The sequence below is a fragment of the Rosa rugosa genome, chromosome 1 (genome assembly GCF_958449725.1).
Source record: "Rosa rugosa chromosome 1, drRosRugo1.1, whole genome shotgun sequence".
NCBI lineage: Eukaryota > Viridiplantae > Streptophyta > Magnoliopsida > Rosales > Rosaceae > Rosa > Rosa rugosa.
In genome coordinates, this window is record NC_084820.1 from 52,556,462 (window position 1) to 52,575,846 (window position 19,385).

General features: G+C 36.6%; 1 protein-coding gene across 9 annotated transcripts; it reads right to left on the reverse strand.

Annotated features, from left to right (window-relative positions):
• Positions 1 to 72: 72 nt before the first annotated feature.
• On the reverse strand, positions 73 to 4,700 carry LOC133725405 (cytochrome P450 704C1-like). Of its 9 annotated transcripts, none has more exons than XR_009854423.1 (8): positions 4,373 to 4,700; positions 3,891 to 4,106; positions 3,516 to 3,806; positions 3,109 to 3,429; positions 2,726 to 2,929; positions 1,436 to 2,590; positions 1,192 to 1,261; positions 73 to 386 (listed from the first exon to the last, which is right to left on the reverse strand). XR_009854423.1 is itself a non-coding variant. In XM_062152656.1 (6 exons), the coding sequence occupies exons 1-6, from the start codon at positions 4,682 to 4,684 to the stop codon at positions 1,569 to 1,571; spliced, it is 1,359 nt and encodes a 452-aa protein (XP_062008640.1). In that variant the 5' UTR covers positions 4,685 to 4,700; the 3' UTR covers positions 435 to 1,568. The 9 variants fall into 9 exon arrangements, 2 of the variants coding, with proteins under 2 accessions (XP_062008640.1, XP_062008639.1); XR_009854420.1 differs by lacking the exon at positions 73 to 386 and having other exon boundaries at positions 435 to 1,261; positions 1,436 to 1,583; positions 1,703 to 2,590; XR_009854419.1 differs by lacking the exon at positions 73 to 386 and having other exon boundaries at positions 435 to 1,261; positions 1,436 to 1,583; positions 1,661 to 2,590.
• Between the last annotated feature and the right edge of the window lie 14,685 nt (positions 4,701 to 19,385).

Genomic DNA, 19,385 nt, shown 5'->3' on the forward strand with positions numbered 1-19,385 from the left:
ATATGTAATTAAGATTTATAGAGTAATTAATTCATTGAATTACTAAGTTTTAATTTTAAAGATAATAGTTTGTTTGCAACTTATATGAGTGAGGTTATTTGAGGAAATTCAGTGAGGTTTAGTAAGTAAATTTAGTATTAGAAAATTTGATAGGAGGTGTAAAAAGCATAGGAGGTCAAGTGAGTAAATTTGGAGGTTCTAATAGAAAAACTCTTTATAATCCTCCCATCTTGTGAAATATCCATTTTGATCGCTCTTGAGGAGACATATTCAAGAATCCATCTTTTTTTGTTTTGGTATCAAGCAACTCAAGAGCCTTGAAATCGGTAGCTTCATCCAAGTTTGAGATCTCCTTGATAGCATCCCAAATTTTACTTTGTCGCTCTCTGGAGAAAAGACAATGCAGAAATTTGAAAGAGAAGAAAAATAGGGTGTAAATAAATGAAAAAGAATTCACTAAGCTATACCTTATTATGGTAAAAGCTAGCAAATAATATCTTTATTTGTGTAATTACAAGAATACCCATCAATAGATAACCATCATCTTTTGGATAACCATCTACAACAATTTGGAGTTTCCCCCAAGTCTTTTGTCCACATTTTTCTTAAGCTCTTGCTCTGCTATCTGATTGCCGACAAGTTTTGTAGTACTTATTGGCAATGGCCACATACACATTTGTGACATATTTGGGCCAAAGGACACATGTGTGTGTCTATTACCCATTGCCACGCTGCAGCCACATATTTTTGGGTCAGTGTGCTGTAGAGGGGTTGCTTTCTCCTTAATTGTCTCAGTTTTGTTGTGCGTGGCTTCTTTTGCAATTCTGACATGGTGGGACCAACTGGTAGGAATCAGAGTTTCAATTGCTTCTTCTTCTTTTTTTTTTTTTTCCGGTCAACAATTGCTTCTATTCATGGTCCAGTATCGAGTCCTATTGCTTCTTTGCAGTTCCGAAATTGAAATTGATTAGATTCTTGATATTATTCATTTTTTTTTCAACTTTCTGGGGATGGATGGCTGAAATCAAGTTGGTGAGTACATGGGGAAGCAAATAGAGCAGCTTCAGTCTGCAATTGACTTGGCCGAAATATGAAAACAGAGGCAATCCATGTTTAAAGCTTGAATCTTTTGAGTGTCCAGGTCCATAGATCAAGTTAGTGTTGAAGAAACAAACAAGGAACAGAACTCACCGATACCAGGATCTCAATGATGATCTTCTTGGGTTCAATCACTGCCATGGTTTCAGCCTCCTACTCAGTGCTGAAATTGGGGATCTTGGATTAGAGATGATATATAGGCATAGACCCATACAAAATTCAATCAATAAGCCATAACCGGAAAACCATAGACAACAAAAATCATCCAATTTTTCTCCCGCATATATATCGAATAGAGCCATCAAAGAAAATAAAATAACAAACACTAAAATGGTACTTGATTGTGTTGTCGCTGGAGCTTCTCCATGGTCTCGGGTTGAAGCACGAGGAACGAGTTTTAATGGTCGATGGCTTCTTTCATCCGAGGTGATTCGCAACCTCGCTCTCCACGAACACAGTATGAAATCTCTTCAAATAATCCCTTGCTGCAAAGAAAAACCACAATCGCATAAGAAATCACAATCCCTAATTCAAAAATAGAGGGTAGGTTAAATTGATAGACCAGAGTTGAATCTGATAGGGGGATCCGGGATCTATTCCTTACGATTCAGACTATCCAGGTTAATTGATCATGGTGAATATGGAGTAGTAAGACGAGAGAGAGAGAGAGAGAGAGAGAGAGAGAGAGAGAGAGACTAGAGAAAGAGATGGTTTATTTTTCCAGAAGAAGAGAAAGAGATAAGAGTCTGAGAGGCTGAAAATATGGGTGTTGATCAATTAAAGGTGTGGAGTGTGGTCATCCCTGTTCGTGACGTGATCAAAGAGAAAAAAGAAGGGATAATGAGATAAAAATTCGGTAAGATTAGGGCCTACAGAAAAGAAAACCCAAATAAATATTAAATAATTGGTTTGAATCAAAAAATAAAAAGAAAAAATATTAAATATTTGTGCTTGTAGGTGGAGGATATAGACACCAACATTGGATATAGCGGTGGGTATGAGGTCCATATCCACAATTTTTTAATTATGTGGCAATACGTGTGTGGCCTTTGCCCACATGTGTTGTGGTGTGTGCTCAGAAAGACGAGTACAATAACTACAGCACTTATTTCTGAATTTCTACGATAAAGATGCCGAACGACCCATTTCGAAGTCATTCTCAGTTTAATGGTGTAACAATATCACAATCCAATGGAGAACATCACTGCTACCGATATGTTGTTTCAATTCACAATAAGTAACTTATTTTATAGTGGTAATTAAACACCAATACAGTACTGCGTTCACTAAACACCTAAGATCTTTCAAGCTTCAATCTTGGAGAGGCAAGAACGTAAAGTCCCCCATCAATATGGAGGTTGATCATGGTCCTGTAGCTGACTTCTGTTTTCTTTTCGCTTAGCTTGAATATGTAGTTGCCTAAAAGCACAGCAGAAAAGATCTTCATCTCCCTATAAGCAAATTCTTTTCCTAGGCAAATTCTGGGACCAGCCTGTACGTGTAACAGAATTATTCCCATGTTTTACGTAGAGTTTTATCCAGCAAACCCAAAAACGTGCTTTTCTCTGTGTTTCAATTAAAACTTCTAGATTGAGATCTGAGTAACATCAATATATACTATATTTACCTGGAAGACCGTGAATTTGAAAGGGCTTTCTGGCTGGAAAATGCCATTTTCATCAAGCCATCTCTCTGGCCGAAACTCTTCTGCATCATCACCCCATAGATACTTCATCCTGCCCATGGCATAAGGTTGGTATACCACCATTTCCCCTTTTTTGACACTAAATCCATCTGGCCAGGTATCATCAGAAAAACAAACCTTTGCATTCTACAAATGACAGCAACACACAAACTCGTTACAAAGTAATATAAGCAATTCAAACTATGAAAATGCAGGAACAAGTCTTTTTTATTTATTTCTTTTTTTTTTTAGGCTTAGCATCGAGTAATGGCTGTAATGCTTGTATATCATAATCATGCATCACATTCAATTGATATATATATTACCACTGGAACTGCAGGGTAAAGTCTGAGTGTCTCGGTCAAAGCTGCATGGAGATATTGCATTTTGTCGAGGACTTCTTCAGTAAGGCTGGCTGCAAGCTCATCCATACTTGAATTATCTTTCATATTGGTTGCTTCTCTAACCTCCTGTGAAATCTTTTCTTGTATACGAGGATACTTGCAGAGCATATAAAAAAGCCAAGAAAGAGCAGTAGCCACAGTATCTTTCCCGGCAATAATAAAATTGACTCCCATGTCTTTAATATACTTTGGATTGGTCTCTTTCATTTCCAAAAGCCTTGAAATAAAGTCTCTTTTCTTTAGCTGCACTCATCAGACAACATATTGTCAATGATAAAAAGCTAAATTAATTAAGCCTAAACAAATAGATGGGCTAGAAGATGACTCACGGGTAGATTATCTTCTGACTGATGGAGCGCATCCATCTTGCTTTTGATTAATGTATACATAAATTGATCTATCACTTTGATATGATTCTTTAGCACTGCTTCAGAACCAATGTTTAAGAACCGCTTGATCTTCCAGAAGAAATCAACGTATCGATAAAGGATAAATTCGTTTACTTCATTAAAGACATAGGAAAACCGGATACCTTCTTCATTGGTTCCACCCATGGTGTCAAGGTCGATACCAAGAAAAATCCTGACGATTGAGTCTAAGGAGGATTTCATAAACAAATCCTTCCAACAAAAACAAAGATTAGAATATTGGTAAAACAAATCAAATAACAAGGCTCTGTGATAATTGAAGCATCGCAGACTTACTTGGATTTCTATTGCTTGGTCAAAGGTTATAGCTTCAGAAATTATCCGAGCAAGTTTTACTGCATTGGTTCTGAAGACTTGCAGGCTGAAGTCTCTCATTATTTTGGTTGAGAATTCATAGCTTGATAACTTCCTTTGATGCTGCCAGCTTTCCCCATCCACAGTAAAAATACTATCCCCTGCAATATCTGACAAAATGCTGTGGTGGTACAAGCCCTGCAGGAGGCCCAAAAGTGGAACTAACTGATTAGATAATAGCGGTAATTTATACCTTTAATGCCACATATTTCACTTTTATTAACACAAGTTTTCGGAAAAGCAGATGAAAATGGTTCAGAAGCACGTACACTAGATTAGTATCTTTTTAGGACAATACTTATAGTCTTATACCTTACTCGATCAAGCAAGCTCTTCTAGTTGCTGACAGTTTAATGAGACATACAATTTATTCAAAGATTCCTTCAGAAAAATATATAACATACCTTGCCATAATTTACAAAGTTCGTTTTGAGCATGTATTCAACATTTGCAGGATCTGAGGTGTAAACCTCACTTCTGAAAAAGCCAAGCAACCTGTAAGTTGTATATTTGCATGCAAGCTCAGTCATGTAATGGTGCAGCCGAGAGAAGTTGATCAGTTGGTTTAAGACAGTTCCAGCAACAGGATGATATCTCTTTCTCTTCTCACATAATCTTCGGGCATGGGGTCTAACCATAAACATAGCTAAAAGAATTGCTGCTAAACTTATAGATATAGGATGCAATGAAATGGAAAGAAAATCCATGACGCTCATGGACTAATATCGAATACTTGGGCTTTTTGCTGTATATATAGGATTTGGCTCCTCTAAAGCTAGTAATTAACCGTGAAGTTAGGTACGTAAGTTTCATAAAAATCTAGATCATATAAATACTTCAGTGGCTTAGATTACACCACATCACTAAAGAGTATATTCGGATTGGAAAATGACTGTTGGCCTCAATGAGGCCTAACATTTGGGAAAATTTCTCTAAGATTTGTGACTTCAATCCTAAGTATCATGTTATCTCACCTACACACATCACTTAGGGTGTGGCTATTGCCACCCTACTAACTACTTTGTTCACCCCACATTATCTTCTCACTCTACATGTATTTTTGTAATTTCAAGTTTACTTAATTCACCCATTTACAGTATCCAAAATACCATTTTCCAATATAGAGTTTAACTCGAATTCTTTTTCTATTTGGTCTCCTCCGAGTCTCGAATTCTTTTTTTGTTAGCATAACATGAGAATGATTGAAGATGATGAATGCTAAGAAAGCATTAATAAGGTTTAATGGTGAATGAAGAGATTAAGAATGTCTGTAAGGTGTAATAAGAGAAATAAATTGTAATTTTTAATTAGATATTGTCCTTTATTGTAATTTTATATTATGGCATTTTAGTCTTTTAATAAATCAGCAACTTGTAGGGTAAATAAATTAGTTAGTAGGGTGGCAATAGCCGCACCATTTGCCAAATTATGCCATGTAATACTTGAAAAAAAAAAAAGACAATCATATCCTATTTTGGCTTTTTTAAAAAAATATATTTTGGCTTTTTTTTTTCTTTTTTTTCTTTTCAATACACTCATGCTTAGATTTAAACAACCATTTTTTTGTTCTTCAATCAAGAATAGAAAATATTTCATGTAATTAGATCAATAGATTTGCAATACATTCGATCGATAGATTTGCATAACATATGTATATGAATTCGAAATTTGTTGGGTTCTTGCAAATTATGAAAATATAATATACAAAATACATATTCATCAGAATATATATATATATTTTGAACATTAGATTTGAGGGGAGTCTTTCTAATGAGAACCACTAAAATGAGAACTAATTAATGACTTTTTAATCAACGGTTTGAGAGACCAACTTTTCGATTACATTACGGCAAATCAACCGTTAAATATTTATATATGCATAAGTAGATCACTTATGAAAATTTTCTTCCAAATTGCTAATCGTTAAGGTACCGAACTAGATCAAATCAATTGACGAATCAAATATGTCAAACATGAACCGTGCATGTTCATAACTGATAAATCACTATTATGAATGTCTTAACGATTTTCAATTTGGTTGAAAAAATTGCATAAATAATCTACACATAAATATCTAAACATCTAACTGTTGATTTGCGGAAATGTGATAGACAAGTGGGTCTAACACAAAAGTCTTAACTAGTCATCATTTTAGTGGTCCTCATTAGAAGGGATCCCTAGATTTGAGTTTATTATATTTTGTTTGTTTGTTTTCTTATATGTAGATTGTAGAATTTTTTTTTTTTTTTTTTATGGGAAAGACGACAAGCTTTATTAAGTGAAACTGAGGAGTACATAGATCGATGCAAATGCATCGACAGGATGCACAAGCGCATCTAATATTGAGAAGTAACCAAGGTATGAATAATGGCTTTCGAACATGACTAGAAGCCGAAAAGCCAAGAATTGCACTGCATATATCAATTTAGCAACAAAACTGTAGTAGTAACCGTAACCAGGATCGTAATCGTAACTTGGGAGATACACCTCAAAAGAGCGAGGTGAGGCTTCCTAGAGTACGAAGGCGACCAAGGGTGTCAAAAACTTGGACGTTAGCAATAGAATTCTCAAGACCAAAAAGCATGAAACCGAGTCTCCAACCCAAAATTGAACTAGAACCCGGATTAAGCAACAACCACATGGGTCCCAAACGCAAGCCCAAGAGTGCGCAAGCCTAGGGAAAGACCACACACTAGCAGAGCCCAACAAACAAGCCCAAGCCCAAGCCCAGGCCCAATGAAAAATATTTTGGGCACCCAGGCCACCCAATCTCATACTCCCAACCTACCGCCGCCGCCACCTGACCCTTACCATTAGAACACCGGAGGTAGAGGGTCGACCACCATTAGAAGGGGCGGCCTGCAGGAGTGACATGGCACGCCACTTAGAGACCAGTTGTAGAAGTCTACTAGCCCAGACGAACCTAACAAGCCGGATCGGATCCGGTCTCCAGCCAGCGATATACGCCGTCAATCCTCCTTCGTCCTCGGCTCAATCGCAACAATGCCTTCTGCCCCGCAAAAGAGAAGAGGCAGTTCTAGGATCCCACATACGAATCGCCACACACAAACCATATGAGGAAAACCTCATTCGGCGAGAGTTCTTCGAGCCCAGACCAAACTCACCTCGAACATCGCCGCGATCTGAATAGCCCTTCAGCAAGAAACGAATGCCACAACCTATAGGTTGAACAGAGGGGAAGAATGAAGTCCAGGAGGACGACAGATATGCTTCACGAGGGGTAGGAGACTCATCAGAGACCGTGAATTTCAACGAGCAAAACCCTAGGCTAGGGTTTTCCGCCGCCAGGAGAGAGAGGAGAGCTCTCATCATTTCTCTTTTTTTTTTTATGTAGATTGTAGATGATAATGAATGACTGCTACTAACATGGAATATTTTCTTACCTCTTAATTTAGACATACGTATGCTGGTGTGATGGGGAGGTTGACGGAGTGGAGGGACAGTCAGCGTGTGCTCAGTGTGGTGGATATGCCACCAGCGGTGGAACACTGACGGTTACGCTTGCGAGATGGCAGCGTGGTGACTCAGATAATCAGCGCTCTTTGCTTAGGCTGGATGGTTTGTGGGCCTAGGCTCGGGCTTAGGCTCAGGTCTCACACTATTTTTATTTTATGGTTTATAGCTCTTTATTTTTAATTAAACGTGGTATTATGCAGGCAATAAGTCCCTATTACTATATAGTAGGGCGATGTAGGCTTGGTCCTGGTATGCACATTCAGTGTGCCTTTATCTGGCTTAGCGAGGCGGCGAACCATTTTCAAATGGATGCAACCTTTTAGTAGCAAGATGAAATGGAGTGTCGCGGGAATTGTTTCCGTGCGGCAACATGGTGGGAAAACTGCGCTATTTATAATGATGTTTCTTCGTGATAGAGTAATGTTTTCATTATGAGTAGCCAGTTGTGCACTCTTTGCTAATTGGTGCTTGGTAGAATATATAAATGGGTTAATTACAGTTTACCCCCCTGAGGTTTGGGGGTGTCATCATTTCACCCCCTCTACTTTTAATTTTGACTTTTTACCCCCTAAACTTTCCAATTTCAATCAGCCGTGTCCAAATTCTCTTATTCCGTCCAAATTTGACGTTATGTCTGACCCTTGAGGGCTAAAATGGTCATTTCAACATAAAATAATAATAAAAAATTAAATAAATTTTTTTTTCTTTCTGTTTTTTTTTTTAAAAGAGTTTTTTTTTTTTTGTCTTCAACCTATACACCACAAGTTATAATAGATTTATAAAAACAAAACAAAAAAACTCTAGGTGGGTGAAATCCGCTCGCTGGTCTACAATATTTGTGATATATCTCCGATAAAGTGAATAATTTTATTATATATCCCCAATAAAGTGAAGAAATATTTGTAAAAAATAATTTTACACTTTATCTGTAAATAAATATCTGTATATCTCCAATAAAGTGAAGAAATATCTGTGTAAAATCATTTTTGGTCTACATATTTGTGATATATCTCCAATAACTTGAAGAATTTTAGGATATATCCCCAATAAAGTGAAGAAATATTTGTACATCCCCAATAAAGTGAAGAAATATCTGTGTAAAATCATTTTTTACAGATATTTATTTACAGATAAAGTGTAAAATTATTTTTTACAGATATTTCTTCACTTTATTAGGGATATATCCTAAATTCTTCACTTTATCGAAGATATATCACAAATATCGTTGACCAGCGAGCGGCTTTCAACCACCTAGAGTATTTTTTTTGTTTTTATAAACCTATTATAACTTGTGGTGTTTAGGTTGAAGACCAAAAAAAAAAACGAAGAAACAGAAAAAGAAAAGAAAACTAAAAAACAGAAAGAAAAAAAATTTAATTTTTTTAATTTTATTTTTATTTTTTTATGTTGAAATGACCATTTTAACCCTCAAGGGTCAGACTTAACATCCAATTTGGATGGAATAGGAGAAATTGGACACGGCTGATTGAAATTGGAAAGTTTAGGGGGTAAAAAGTCAAAATTAAAAGTAGAGGGGGTGAAATGATGACACCCCCAAACCTCAGGGAGTAAACTGTAATTAACCCTATATAAATTTAGTGGAGAGTCTTGGTATTATTTCAAGATGTTCTCTTTATGCTTATTGTAATCTGGGGTTCATGCTCTACATCCCCCCTTGTATTCTGCAGTTTCATTAATCAAGGCTTGAGGGCAGCCACACCAGCCCCATTTCAAAAAATAAAAAATAAAAAATTTGGATGTATTTTCCAAATTCAATTATTAATACTATTTTTTTGGACGAAATTAATTAATATTTAGAAAGAAAAGTTAATGTCTATTTCTTGTCACCTAATTCAATGAATTAATGCGATTTGGAAAGAAAATTTATAAAAAAAAAATTAATTAAATGAAGAAAAATATTGGTCAAATAATCTGTAGACATATCCCTTAAATTAGTATATAATTAATGTCTGTTATTAACACACAATAATTTTTTCGTTACCTAATTAATTTCATTAACGTCATTGATTCACCCCATAAAATCTAGAAGGAAATATAAAATGGTAAAATTGGTGTTGCAAGATTATGACTTGGCAAGATATATTATGTAGAATTAAAAATAAAAATGTGCACTTACTTATATGGCATGACACCTAAGATTAAGGCCGGCCACACAATTAGGCCTCATTAAAGCCCCCTATCATTGTCCTATTCGGATTTATAGGAAAAAAAAAAAATCTAAACCTGATGGATTTAATCAATTAGCTATATGAACAGATAGATTTATCTTGTGATCGTATGCCTCTCCTGTAATTTTGATATTATTAAGCATTTCTTCTTTAGTTCCTTGTATCTTTGTGACACAAATTTGCATCCACCAAAATCTCAAATACAGAAGGTGAAGCCCGAGTGTGTTCAGAAAAAATGATGGAATTTAATTGAAAGTGAGGATTTCATAATTCCTAAAAGGCAATTCCCATGTTTGGCATTATCAAATTGGAAATTTTAAATTTCCTTGTGGAAAAAAAAGAAGGAACTCATTGTTTAAATTCTTCACTTCAATTTCCACCAAAATAGGTGTCATTTACAAATTCCTTTGCAGTATTCAATTTTCATTTTCAAAACAAGGCTTTTTTCTATTTTTTTTATTTGTTTTAAACTTTCTTAATTTGTTACACATTTCAAATCCTAAAGAGATACAACCACAATAGAAATTGCAATTAATGGAATTTTAGATTGATGGAGTTAAAGATTCCATCATTTATAAATTCCTACAGATTTCATAATTTTCTCATCCAAACGTACCAATATTGAATTAAAGATGAAAAGTATCTAATATGCACTCTCTTCTTCTGAATCTATGTAAAGCCCAAATTTCCAGATTTTTTTATTATTACAAGAATTGTTCCATCAAAAGAGAGGGATTTATTTGATCTCTTTATGCATGTGGCTGCTGTTGTTAAAGAAAATGAACTGGAATGGTTTGGAATCATTGCTTGGCAGCTTTGGCATAAGAGAAATAGTAGAGTGCATGGTACATGTGCGCTGGGAGCAGAGAACTTAATTGAGAAAGCAAGTTGTTGGTGGGAGGGCTTGGATATAGGTGTCAAAGATGAATTAATGGGTGAGGCCATGCATGGGAGGAGTGTGGACGTGCATGGAGTGATGGGTGGGGCTAGTGAAAGGAGGCAACAGTGGGCCAAGCCTATGAGAGGTCAGAGGTGTAATCAAGTTGAATTTTAATGGCGCGCTTAAGCTTGATCAAGGAATTTATGGTACGGGTGCTATGTGTCGAGATAAGAATGGTGACTGTATTGGAGTGCTGGCTATTCCGGGTGTTGGTTTTGTAAGTCCATTAACCTGTGAGTTTCTAGCTCTTGTCAATGGGTTGCATTTTTGTATTCAAGCAGGCTTTACGTGTCTGGAAATTGAAGGTGATGCCCAAAATGTCTTCACGGCGTTAAACTCTAACCAAGATGACCTCAGCTCGGATGGAGTTCTCGTTGATGAAGCAAAAGTACTTTTGAGTCAGTTTCAGTCCTGTAGTTGGGGTTATATCCCTAGAGAGTGTAATAAGGCTGCCCACTATGTGGCAAGAACCTCGCTTTCTCTACATTTCCCTACTTATTGGTGGAGGATGGTGCCAGAGTGGCTTAATTCAATTTTAGTTCAAGAGTCAAGTAGTTGAGTATGTGTAAATTGAGTGTGATACTCTTCCCATCCGACTTATGGGGGGTTTAATGAGGCCACTATATACTCCTTGATGTAATTTTCTTGATAATGAATGACTCATCCTTCTTATCAAAAAAAAAAAAAAAAGGATTGTTCCATCAGTAATTAAGTATACAATTTAAGATGATTTGCAAATAAGAAACAAAAACAACAACAACAACAAAAAAAACTTAAGAAGAGTCGCCTCCCTTTCTCTCTGTTAGGGTTAGGGTTAGGATTTATTTGCTTCTTTCTTTCGACGTAACCATGATTTCTGTTGATGCCATGGCTGCTAGACTAGCCTCATCTCTTGTTATCGCTGAGGGAAAGAAACAGGTTGATCTCCAGCCTACACAAGGCCAAGGCTTACGACAATCAGAGGTTTTTATGGTGGGGAAATTGCTCACTGCTCGGGACTTCAAAGTTAGATCCTTTCTAGGGATGTTCTGCAATGCTTGGCAGATCAATGGATCTCTGCAGGTGGAGGAGGCAGAGGGCCAAAGGGTTTTGTTCACTTTGTCTAACCCTACTGACTGGGTTCGTATCTGGAAGGGTGCTCTATGGGGGTACAACCATGCACCGATGGAGCTGGCCTGCTATGACGGCGTGATGCCGGGGGAAAAGGTCCCTCTGACCATGGCATCATACTGGATAATTCTTCAAGGTATTCCTCCTACTTTTAGGTCAGAAAGAGTGATGACTATGATTGGCTACACTCTTGGGGATTTTCAGGAGATTGACAAGATCGGGAAGAAGGTGGGAACTAGGGCTGGGTTCGGTACGGTACCGGACCTTCAAGCGCAAAACCACCTATCGTACCAAAGCTTATTGGTACACAAAATGAGCTACCATTACCGGCCACAAAAGTCGGTATACCAACTTCTCGATATCGGTTGGTTGGGCCTCCAACCGAGTTTAAGATTGGGCCAGCTTTTAGCTATGGCCCAAATGAAAATTTTAAAGCCCAAACATGTCAGCAATAGAATATCACAGACTCAAAGAGGCCAAAACAGATGCAATTGAATTAATCAATTGATTCAATTCCCATCCGGCCAAATATCGTTAATTCATTATTTCAAAACAGATACAATAAGCAAAGTCCAAAACAGCTCGAACAAAGAATCATTGAATCAGAAACACAACTACACAAGTCTAAAAAAATCAAACAGCTCCAAGAAATCAAACTTCGAAACTGTGATATTCAAACAGCTCCAAAACTTCGAAACTCCAAAAAATCAAGAGTGAAGAGTTGAAGAATCACTGAGCTTGAAGAATCATCGACTCCAAAACCCAGAACCAAATCCAAATTCCATAAATAAAGCTTGAAGAATCACCAAGCTTCGAGGTTGATGAATCAAGAATCACCGAGCTTGAACCCATAAATCGAACCGAAAATTTCTGCTTTGCCACTAACTGCATGTAAAACCCAGAAATGAGATATTGTGAGAGTCAGAAATTCAATTGAAAATTGAAATACTAAAAACCAGAAATTCCACATACCACTTTTGGCTTTTGGCTTTTGTACTGAACCCAGAAACCCAGAGGCTTTTGCTACCTCGATTCCAATCACCGAGCTGGAAGGTGCTACTGAAATCCCATCATGGCCGGAGAGAGGCTAAGAATCGAGGGCCCGTGCCGGAGAGATTGGAGAGACGACGTTTCTTTGAAGGGTTCGATAGGCTCAGAGCCTCACTCAGTCTCAAGAGGCCAAGAGGGACTGAGGGAGTGACCGAGATAGAGGCTGAGGGATTAGGGATTAGGTTTTGGAAAGTTTTAATCAAACGGTTGTTAGTTAATATGAAATAAAACTGAAGAAAATCAATGGCTATGATTGATAATATAAGAAATATTTAAAATAAATAAATATTATATTATATACATGGTACGGTACGGTATACCGTATTTCTGTAAGATTCAGTACCAATACCGTACCAATTACGCCATGTCGGTTCGGTTGTACCGTACCACAAAGTCGGTAACCGAAAGTGTTGGTAACCGAACAACTTGGTTCGGGATGGACGTGGTTGGCTGGTTTGTCTCGGCTGATTTTGCCACCCCTAGTGGGAACGCTTTGCATTTGGGAGGAAATTCCGTTGAACTAGCCGCTACCTTTTAAGCGGTGGTATTGTGTAGAAGACGAGGTAGAATTTTTGTGTAAATTTAAGTATGACAAATTGTTTAGTTGTTGTTCCATCTATGGGTTGGTGACACACATCGGTTTGCCTTGCTCGGGGCCGGCATTGGAGGAAGATGATGATGGGGTAGAGAGGACTGTTTTGGGGGGCACAAACTACAGCTGCAGCGCCGACGATTTTGGCTGGTGATCTGCAATTGCATTTGGGGTCAACTGCTTCCAGTTCGGGGATGTCTACTGCCAGTGTCTCGGGCTTGCATGCTAGGGTTTTGGCGTATAGCCAAACCCTAGTTTTCAAGACTCATATTCCAAATCCAATTTCAGTACCACCATTGAGTTCTTTCTTGGCTAAACCTCAGTGTCAGGTGGTGATTCGAGAGCTACAAGAAACTGCTATAACACCGAAAAGGATTTCTGGTAAGCGTAGAGGTCGTTCTGATGAAGGGGTAACCATCTCCCCAAAGACACTAAAACTTAGCTTGGCGGGGGGTAAGCGTAATTTGAACTTGGAGCCGGAAAGCCTTGGTTTGGTCTCTCTGCTGGAGGAAGGCAGTTCTGGGAGTGGAAAGAGGAAGTATGGACACCCTGCTGGCAGTAGGAACAAGTTGCCATATGGGGAGAAGAAGAAAGGTACAGCGAATGATGAGGCTGTGAAAGTGAAGAAATCTTCCAAGAAGGACAAGGTGAAGATTGCAACTGCTGGTATGAGCTCCAACTCGAAAGGGAAGGAGCTAGTTATTTACTAATTTTATTTCTGTTGGGTATGAGCCTGTGTGAGTTTGGACAAGCTTCTATGAGTTTTCTATGACGTTTCTAGTTTTTAGTTTGTATCACAATTGCGTGATTGGAAAGGTAGTGCTAGTTGAATGATTTCCTTCCGTAGGAGGTGAGGTTTGTTCTATTCTTGTATACGCTCGCTTAATTGTGAGCGTCCTAGAGATTCTTAAGAGTTTGCTTTGGATTAGATAGGTAGTTCGGATTTCTTGCCGAATGGCTTATGTAAACTTTATAGACTTTAGCCTTTGGCTGTTGATTTAATGCATTCAACTTCTATTTCAAAAAACAAAAACAAAGGTCAGATGACACTGATTCCTTGCCCATTCGGTAAACCCATCGCTAAATGAGAAAACAATCAAGGAACTAAATAGAATAAGACTGAAGCAACAGGATGACTGGCCTATTAACATCTGAAATAAAGAGGAGATAATAGTAGGTTATAAAACAATTTCAGAACGGTGAGGAGAGGCTTTGAAAAATTGTATATAGATGACGATCGAGGTCTAATTCAAGTTGTTGAAGTACATGGTCTAGATTTTATGAGTTATACGTAACTCCATAGTTACTAATTTTAGAGGAGTCGGATCTAAATTAACACTATGATGTAGATATAAATATATATTGAGGTCTGCTCACCTAAGAGACTATGAGAGGACAAGTGAATCTAATGGTTGAAAAAAAAATACACAGTTTTAAGTTGTTATCATTTCAAGTTTTAAATTTAATACATATGGTTGATATGTAATTGTCCTCACAGTCCCTTAAATCTATCCCTTAGGTATACACACACACATCTGTGTGTGTTGCTCTGGTTAAAAGAAACAAATATCTTATGTAGAGATGTGTATGTGCCACATGCAACTGTCATTTGGTCGAAAAGTAAGGGTCCAAGCAATTGAACAATCAAGGTGGTTGGTTTATTAAGATAGAAGTACACGTGTAAAGCCAAGTATCAATAAAAAAATAAGAAATTTATGGGATAAAAATGACTGGAGGTCTAAATGCTAAATTAAAAAATATGGATAGCAGCACCCAATAAAATAAGATCGAAACAACATGATTATTTACCAATTAATATATGGAATAAAGAGGAGATAACAGTAGATTGTAAAAAATAATTTCAGAACCGTGATATGAGGTTTGAAAGATTGTATATAGATGACGTGGTTTAATTGAAGTTGTTGAAGTACATGGTCTAGATTTTTTTGAATTATACCCAACTCCATAGTTACTAATTTTAGAGGAGTCGGACCCGAATTAACGCTGTGATGTAGACATAAATATATAATGAGGTATGCTCACCTAAGTGTTTTCAATGGAATATGAGGGACAAGCGAGTCTGTTGGTAAAAAAAAAAAATATTGTTTTATGTTGTTATAATTTCATATTTTTAAATTCAATTTATATAGTTGAGATGTATTTGTCCTTCATAGTCCCTTAAAACTGTCATTTAGGAGAGCAAAACTGCACATATATGTGTGTGCGCGCGCGCGCCACGTGCCGCCTGTCATATGGTCGAAACTTAAGGGTTTAAGCAATTCAACAGGTGAGTATTAATAAAAGAGGTTTTTACCATTAAGGTTAAGTTAGTCAATTAAATTAGGCTGCGGCTATTGTTACCCTACTAACTACTTTCTTCACCCTAAATTCTCTTCTCACCCTACATATATATTTTTTTATTTTAAGTTTACTTAGTTCACCCATTTATAGTACTCAAAATACCCTTTTCCAATGGTATAAGGGTTTAACTCGTATTCTTTTTCTATTAGCATAGCATGATTTAATAAGATATTGTCATTTATTGTAATTTTATATTAGGGTATTTTAGTCTTTCAATAAATCGAAAACTTGTAAGGTGAAGAAAGTAGTTAGTAGGGTAGCAATAGCCGCACCCTTAAATTATCATGAGCATGATGCAAATACTGGAAATCCGTGCGGTCACCTTAAAACTGCGGAAAGGAATTCAAATTCTAATTAAACATTCAAGTTACGATATATTACGAGATTGCCACTGTATTTATTCAAGTTGTTATTAATTACGAGATTGCCACCACATCAAAATATTTCGTTATGATATTGCTATTGACTGTCAGTAGTAATATTGAACTTTATCTGCTAGCAAATATAAATCTCTATAAATTAATATTAAACAGCAGCCAATGAAAATGAAGAAGATGAATTGTCGAGTGAGCCCTAGAAGCTTGTACTATCATATTCAACAAATATATAATACTACTGAGGGTTAGTATATTTGTCACATTACTACTAAAAGTCAATATACTTATTGGCGTTGCATCTAAGAATCTGTATACTTGTCATTAGAGGTGGCAAACGGGCCACTAAGCACGAGCACGGCACGGGCCCGGCACGCTTAAAAGCGGCCCGGCACGGCCCAAGCCCGTTAGTGGCCCGGCACGACCCGAGCACGTTAGAATAACGGGTCGAGCTGAGCCTAAGAATATTAGCCCATTGGCCCGGCACGGCCCGAGCACTACATATTGTGGGCCGGCCCGTTACAAACACAAAATTTCATTTTGTTTTTAAAAATATTAAAAAACTACAATGATGAGATTTGAATATGAGACCTTTTTATTTAAAATCTCATGACAATTCCACCAATGCTTTCTTTTATATTGTCAAAATAATGAAACGAAACATTATATCATTGTTTTGACATAAGTATTTTTTCTAAATATTAAATATATGTTTATTAATAAAGACTAATCTCATAATAATACAACTATAGAATGAAGGAAAGAATAATAGATACTAAATCTTCATTATATTAATAAAGATTAATCTCACAATAATATACTAAAAACAATATATTTTGAGTTTTTTTTTCTTTCTTTCTTATAGTGGAATATAAAAAATTATTAGAAATCTAATCTTAAAAAGTTAAGATTAAGAAAAACGTTGTAGAACTTAATTTATTTTAATTTTCTAAATAGTTAAATAAAATCCTTTCAAAAAAATAGTTAAATAAAATTAATTTTTATTTGTTCAAATTAAGATTTTAAAATCGTGCTTTATAGTGGGTAGGCACGAGCACGGCCCGTTATTGACCCGGCACGAGCACAGCCCGGCACGATATGGGCTCGGGCCATGGGCCGGGCCGGGCTTAATGTTTAAGTAAATGGGCCGGCACGAACCCGACACGATAATAAATGGGCCGGCCCAAGCACGGCACGAAGCACGACTAGGCCCGCTTAAAATGGGCCGGGCCGGCCCGTTTGCCACCTCTACTTGTCATTGATATTCACAGTTAGTAATTGACATTTTTATTGGATAAGTCTATTTACAAACATTGCTATTGACCATAAGTCCATAAGTGTACTTACAACATTTGCTACTGACCATCAGTATATATACTTACAACATTTGCTACTGACCGTCAGTACTTACTGAAAAGTAATAACAAACACTATAAAGAAGTTGAATTAATCTAATCAAAGCTCTAATTGTAAATTGAACTAAGATTTTATAGAATTTACAATACCAAAGTTTCATTTATTATAAAAATGTTAGTAAATTACTACAATTTCCTCACAAATGAACTTAAAATAGATATTATAAGTTTTCCAACTATGTCGTCCCAAAAGACCACATTAAACAGCTTCACCCATGTTCTCGAAACCTCAAAAAGCAGTCTTCATCTTGATATATAACAGAAGCATAATCATGAAGTGAGTACCTCAATAAGAACACATTCACAAATGTTATTGACCTTCAGTAACAAATAACAAGATGAACAATATTAAGGGAAAAAAGAATAGTGTATGTAAGTATCCTAAAACTCAATTAATCACACTAAAATTAAATGCGTCAAACATAAGTACAGACTCCATGTCAATTCCACCATTTGACATATAATATTAATCAAGAACTCTAGAGCCTAGGAATCAATTGGAAGGATTCGGCTTCAAAATTTCTCAGTGATAAAGAAATGTATATATCTCCTCTTATAGCATGAAATCAATATGCATAAGAAATTGACTCTAACTAAATAGAAAAATAGGAATTACTCATTTCAAATCCTTACAATTGCAGATCCTCATCTCCTCTCTCTCTCTCTCTCTCTCTCTCTCTCTCTCAATGAACCAAATCTAACCAGATCGGCGGATCTATCAATGATATAAGAAGGGTACCTCTGTCAATTCCAATCTAATAAAATAATAATAAAAATAAAAGAAGTTGACCGCAAGGGCTATCTAGGCAATCCGCATGGGAATCGATTAATGGGCCACTGCGCATGGTAAATAGTTGGCTAGGTTTGTAGTTATTGGTAATTTGCTATTAATAAAAAGTAAATGCAAGACGATTGAGGTTGATGTAAAATATATCAGCAATACTTAGAAATCTTTTCTCGCTAACCATAGTACATCATTCATCATTGTACACTATACAGTGATGAAGATAAGTAGGCACTTGAACACCGCCGTGGTCTTTTCATGTGCCACGCGCCAACCGCATTAGATCGAATCGTTAGGGTTTGAGAAATTGAACAATCAAGGTGGTTGGATTATTCTGAGAGGGGTACACGTGTAAGGCTAATTATTAATAAATAAATAAAATGCAGGATGCATGATTGAAGTAGTAGTAGTCATATGGTAGTTGTGTCTCTGTAGATGACAATTTGTTCACTTTGATAGAAAGTGGATCTCCCTGTCAAAAAGAAGACAAATATGAGCGGAACAAATGGTGATAAGCTCCCAGTACCCAATGAGAAGTAAGGAAACGTAACAAATGATTGAGTTCTAAAGTAACAATACGTTCAATTTAAATGAAGGCTAGCTAATAGATGCATCATATATTTAAAATCAAACTTTGGCCAATTCAATGTCACATGAGTTTAAGGACAGGTGTACACATCCTCATTTACAGAATATCACAACATGGATGCTTTTAATTTAATTATAGTAGCAATTGAAGCAATAAGAACAAATGAGAAACCAGGAAACTAAAGTATTTGATTTCAGATAGATCTAGAATTCTTACTTTACAACAGCAAACTTAACACTTGAAATTGGTCAGCACGAATATGAGAGACTTAAAATGGACAACCTACGTACTATAAGAAACGGACTAACAGTATTCAAATGAGAGAAAATACTAAAAGCAACAAAACACTTGGATGGCCAAATAGTTTGGCAAAGATAGTGTTCCAGCATCTAAAATCTCATGTTATTTCCCCTAGACATGTGATGCTTGGCTTCAAATGCCAACAAGACAGGAAACTCATAGAGCAAAACGAGAATGAGTATTAGTATATACTCTACCTCCATTGGTTAAAATGATTGTTCATTTTCACTTTGATG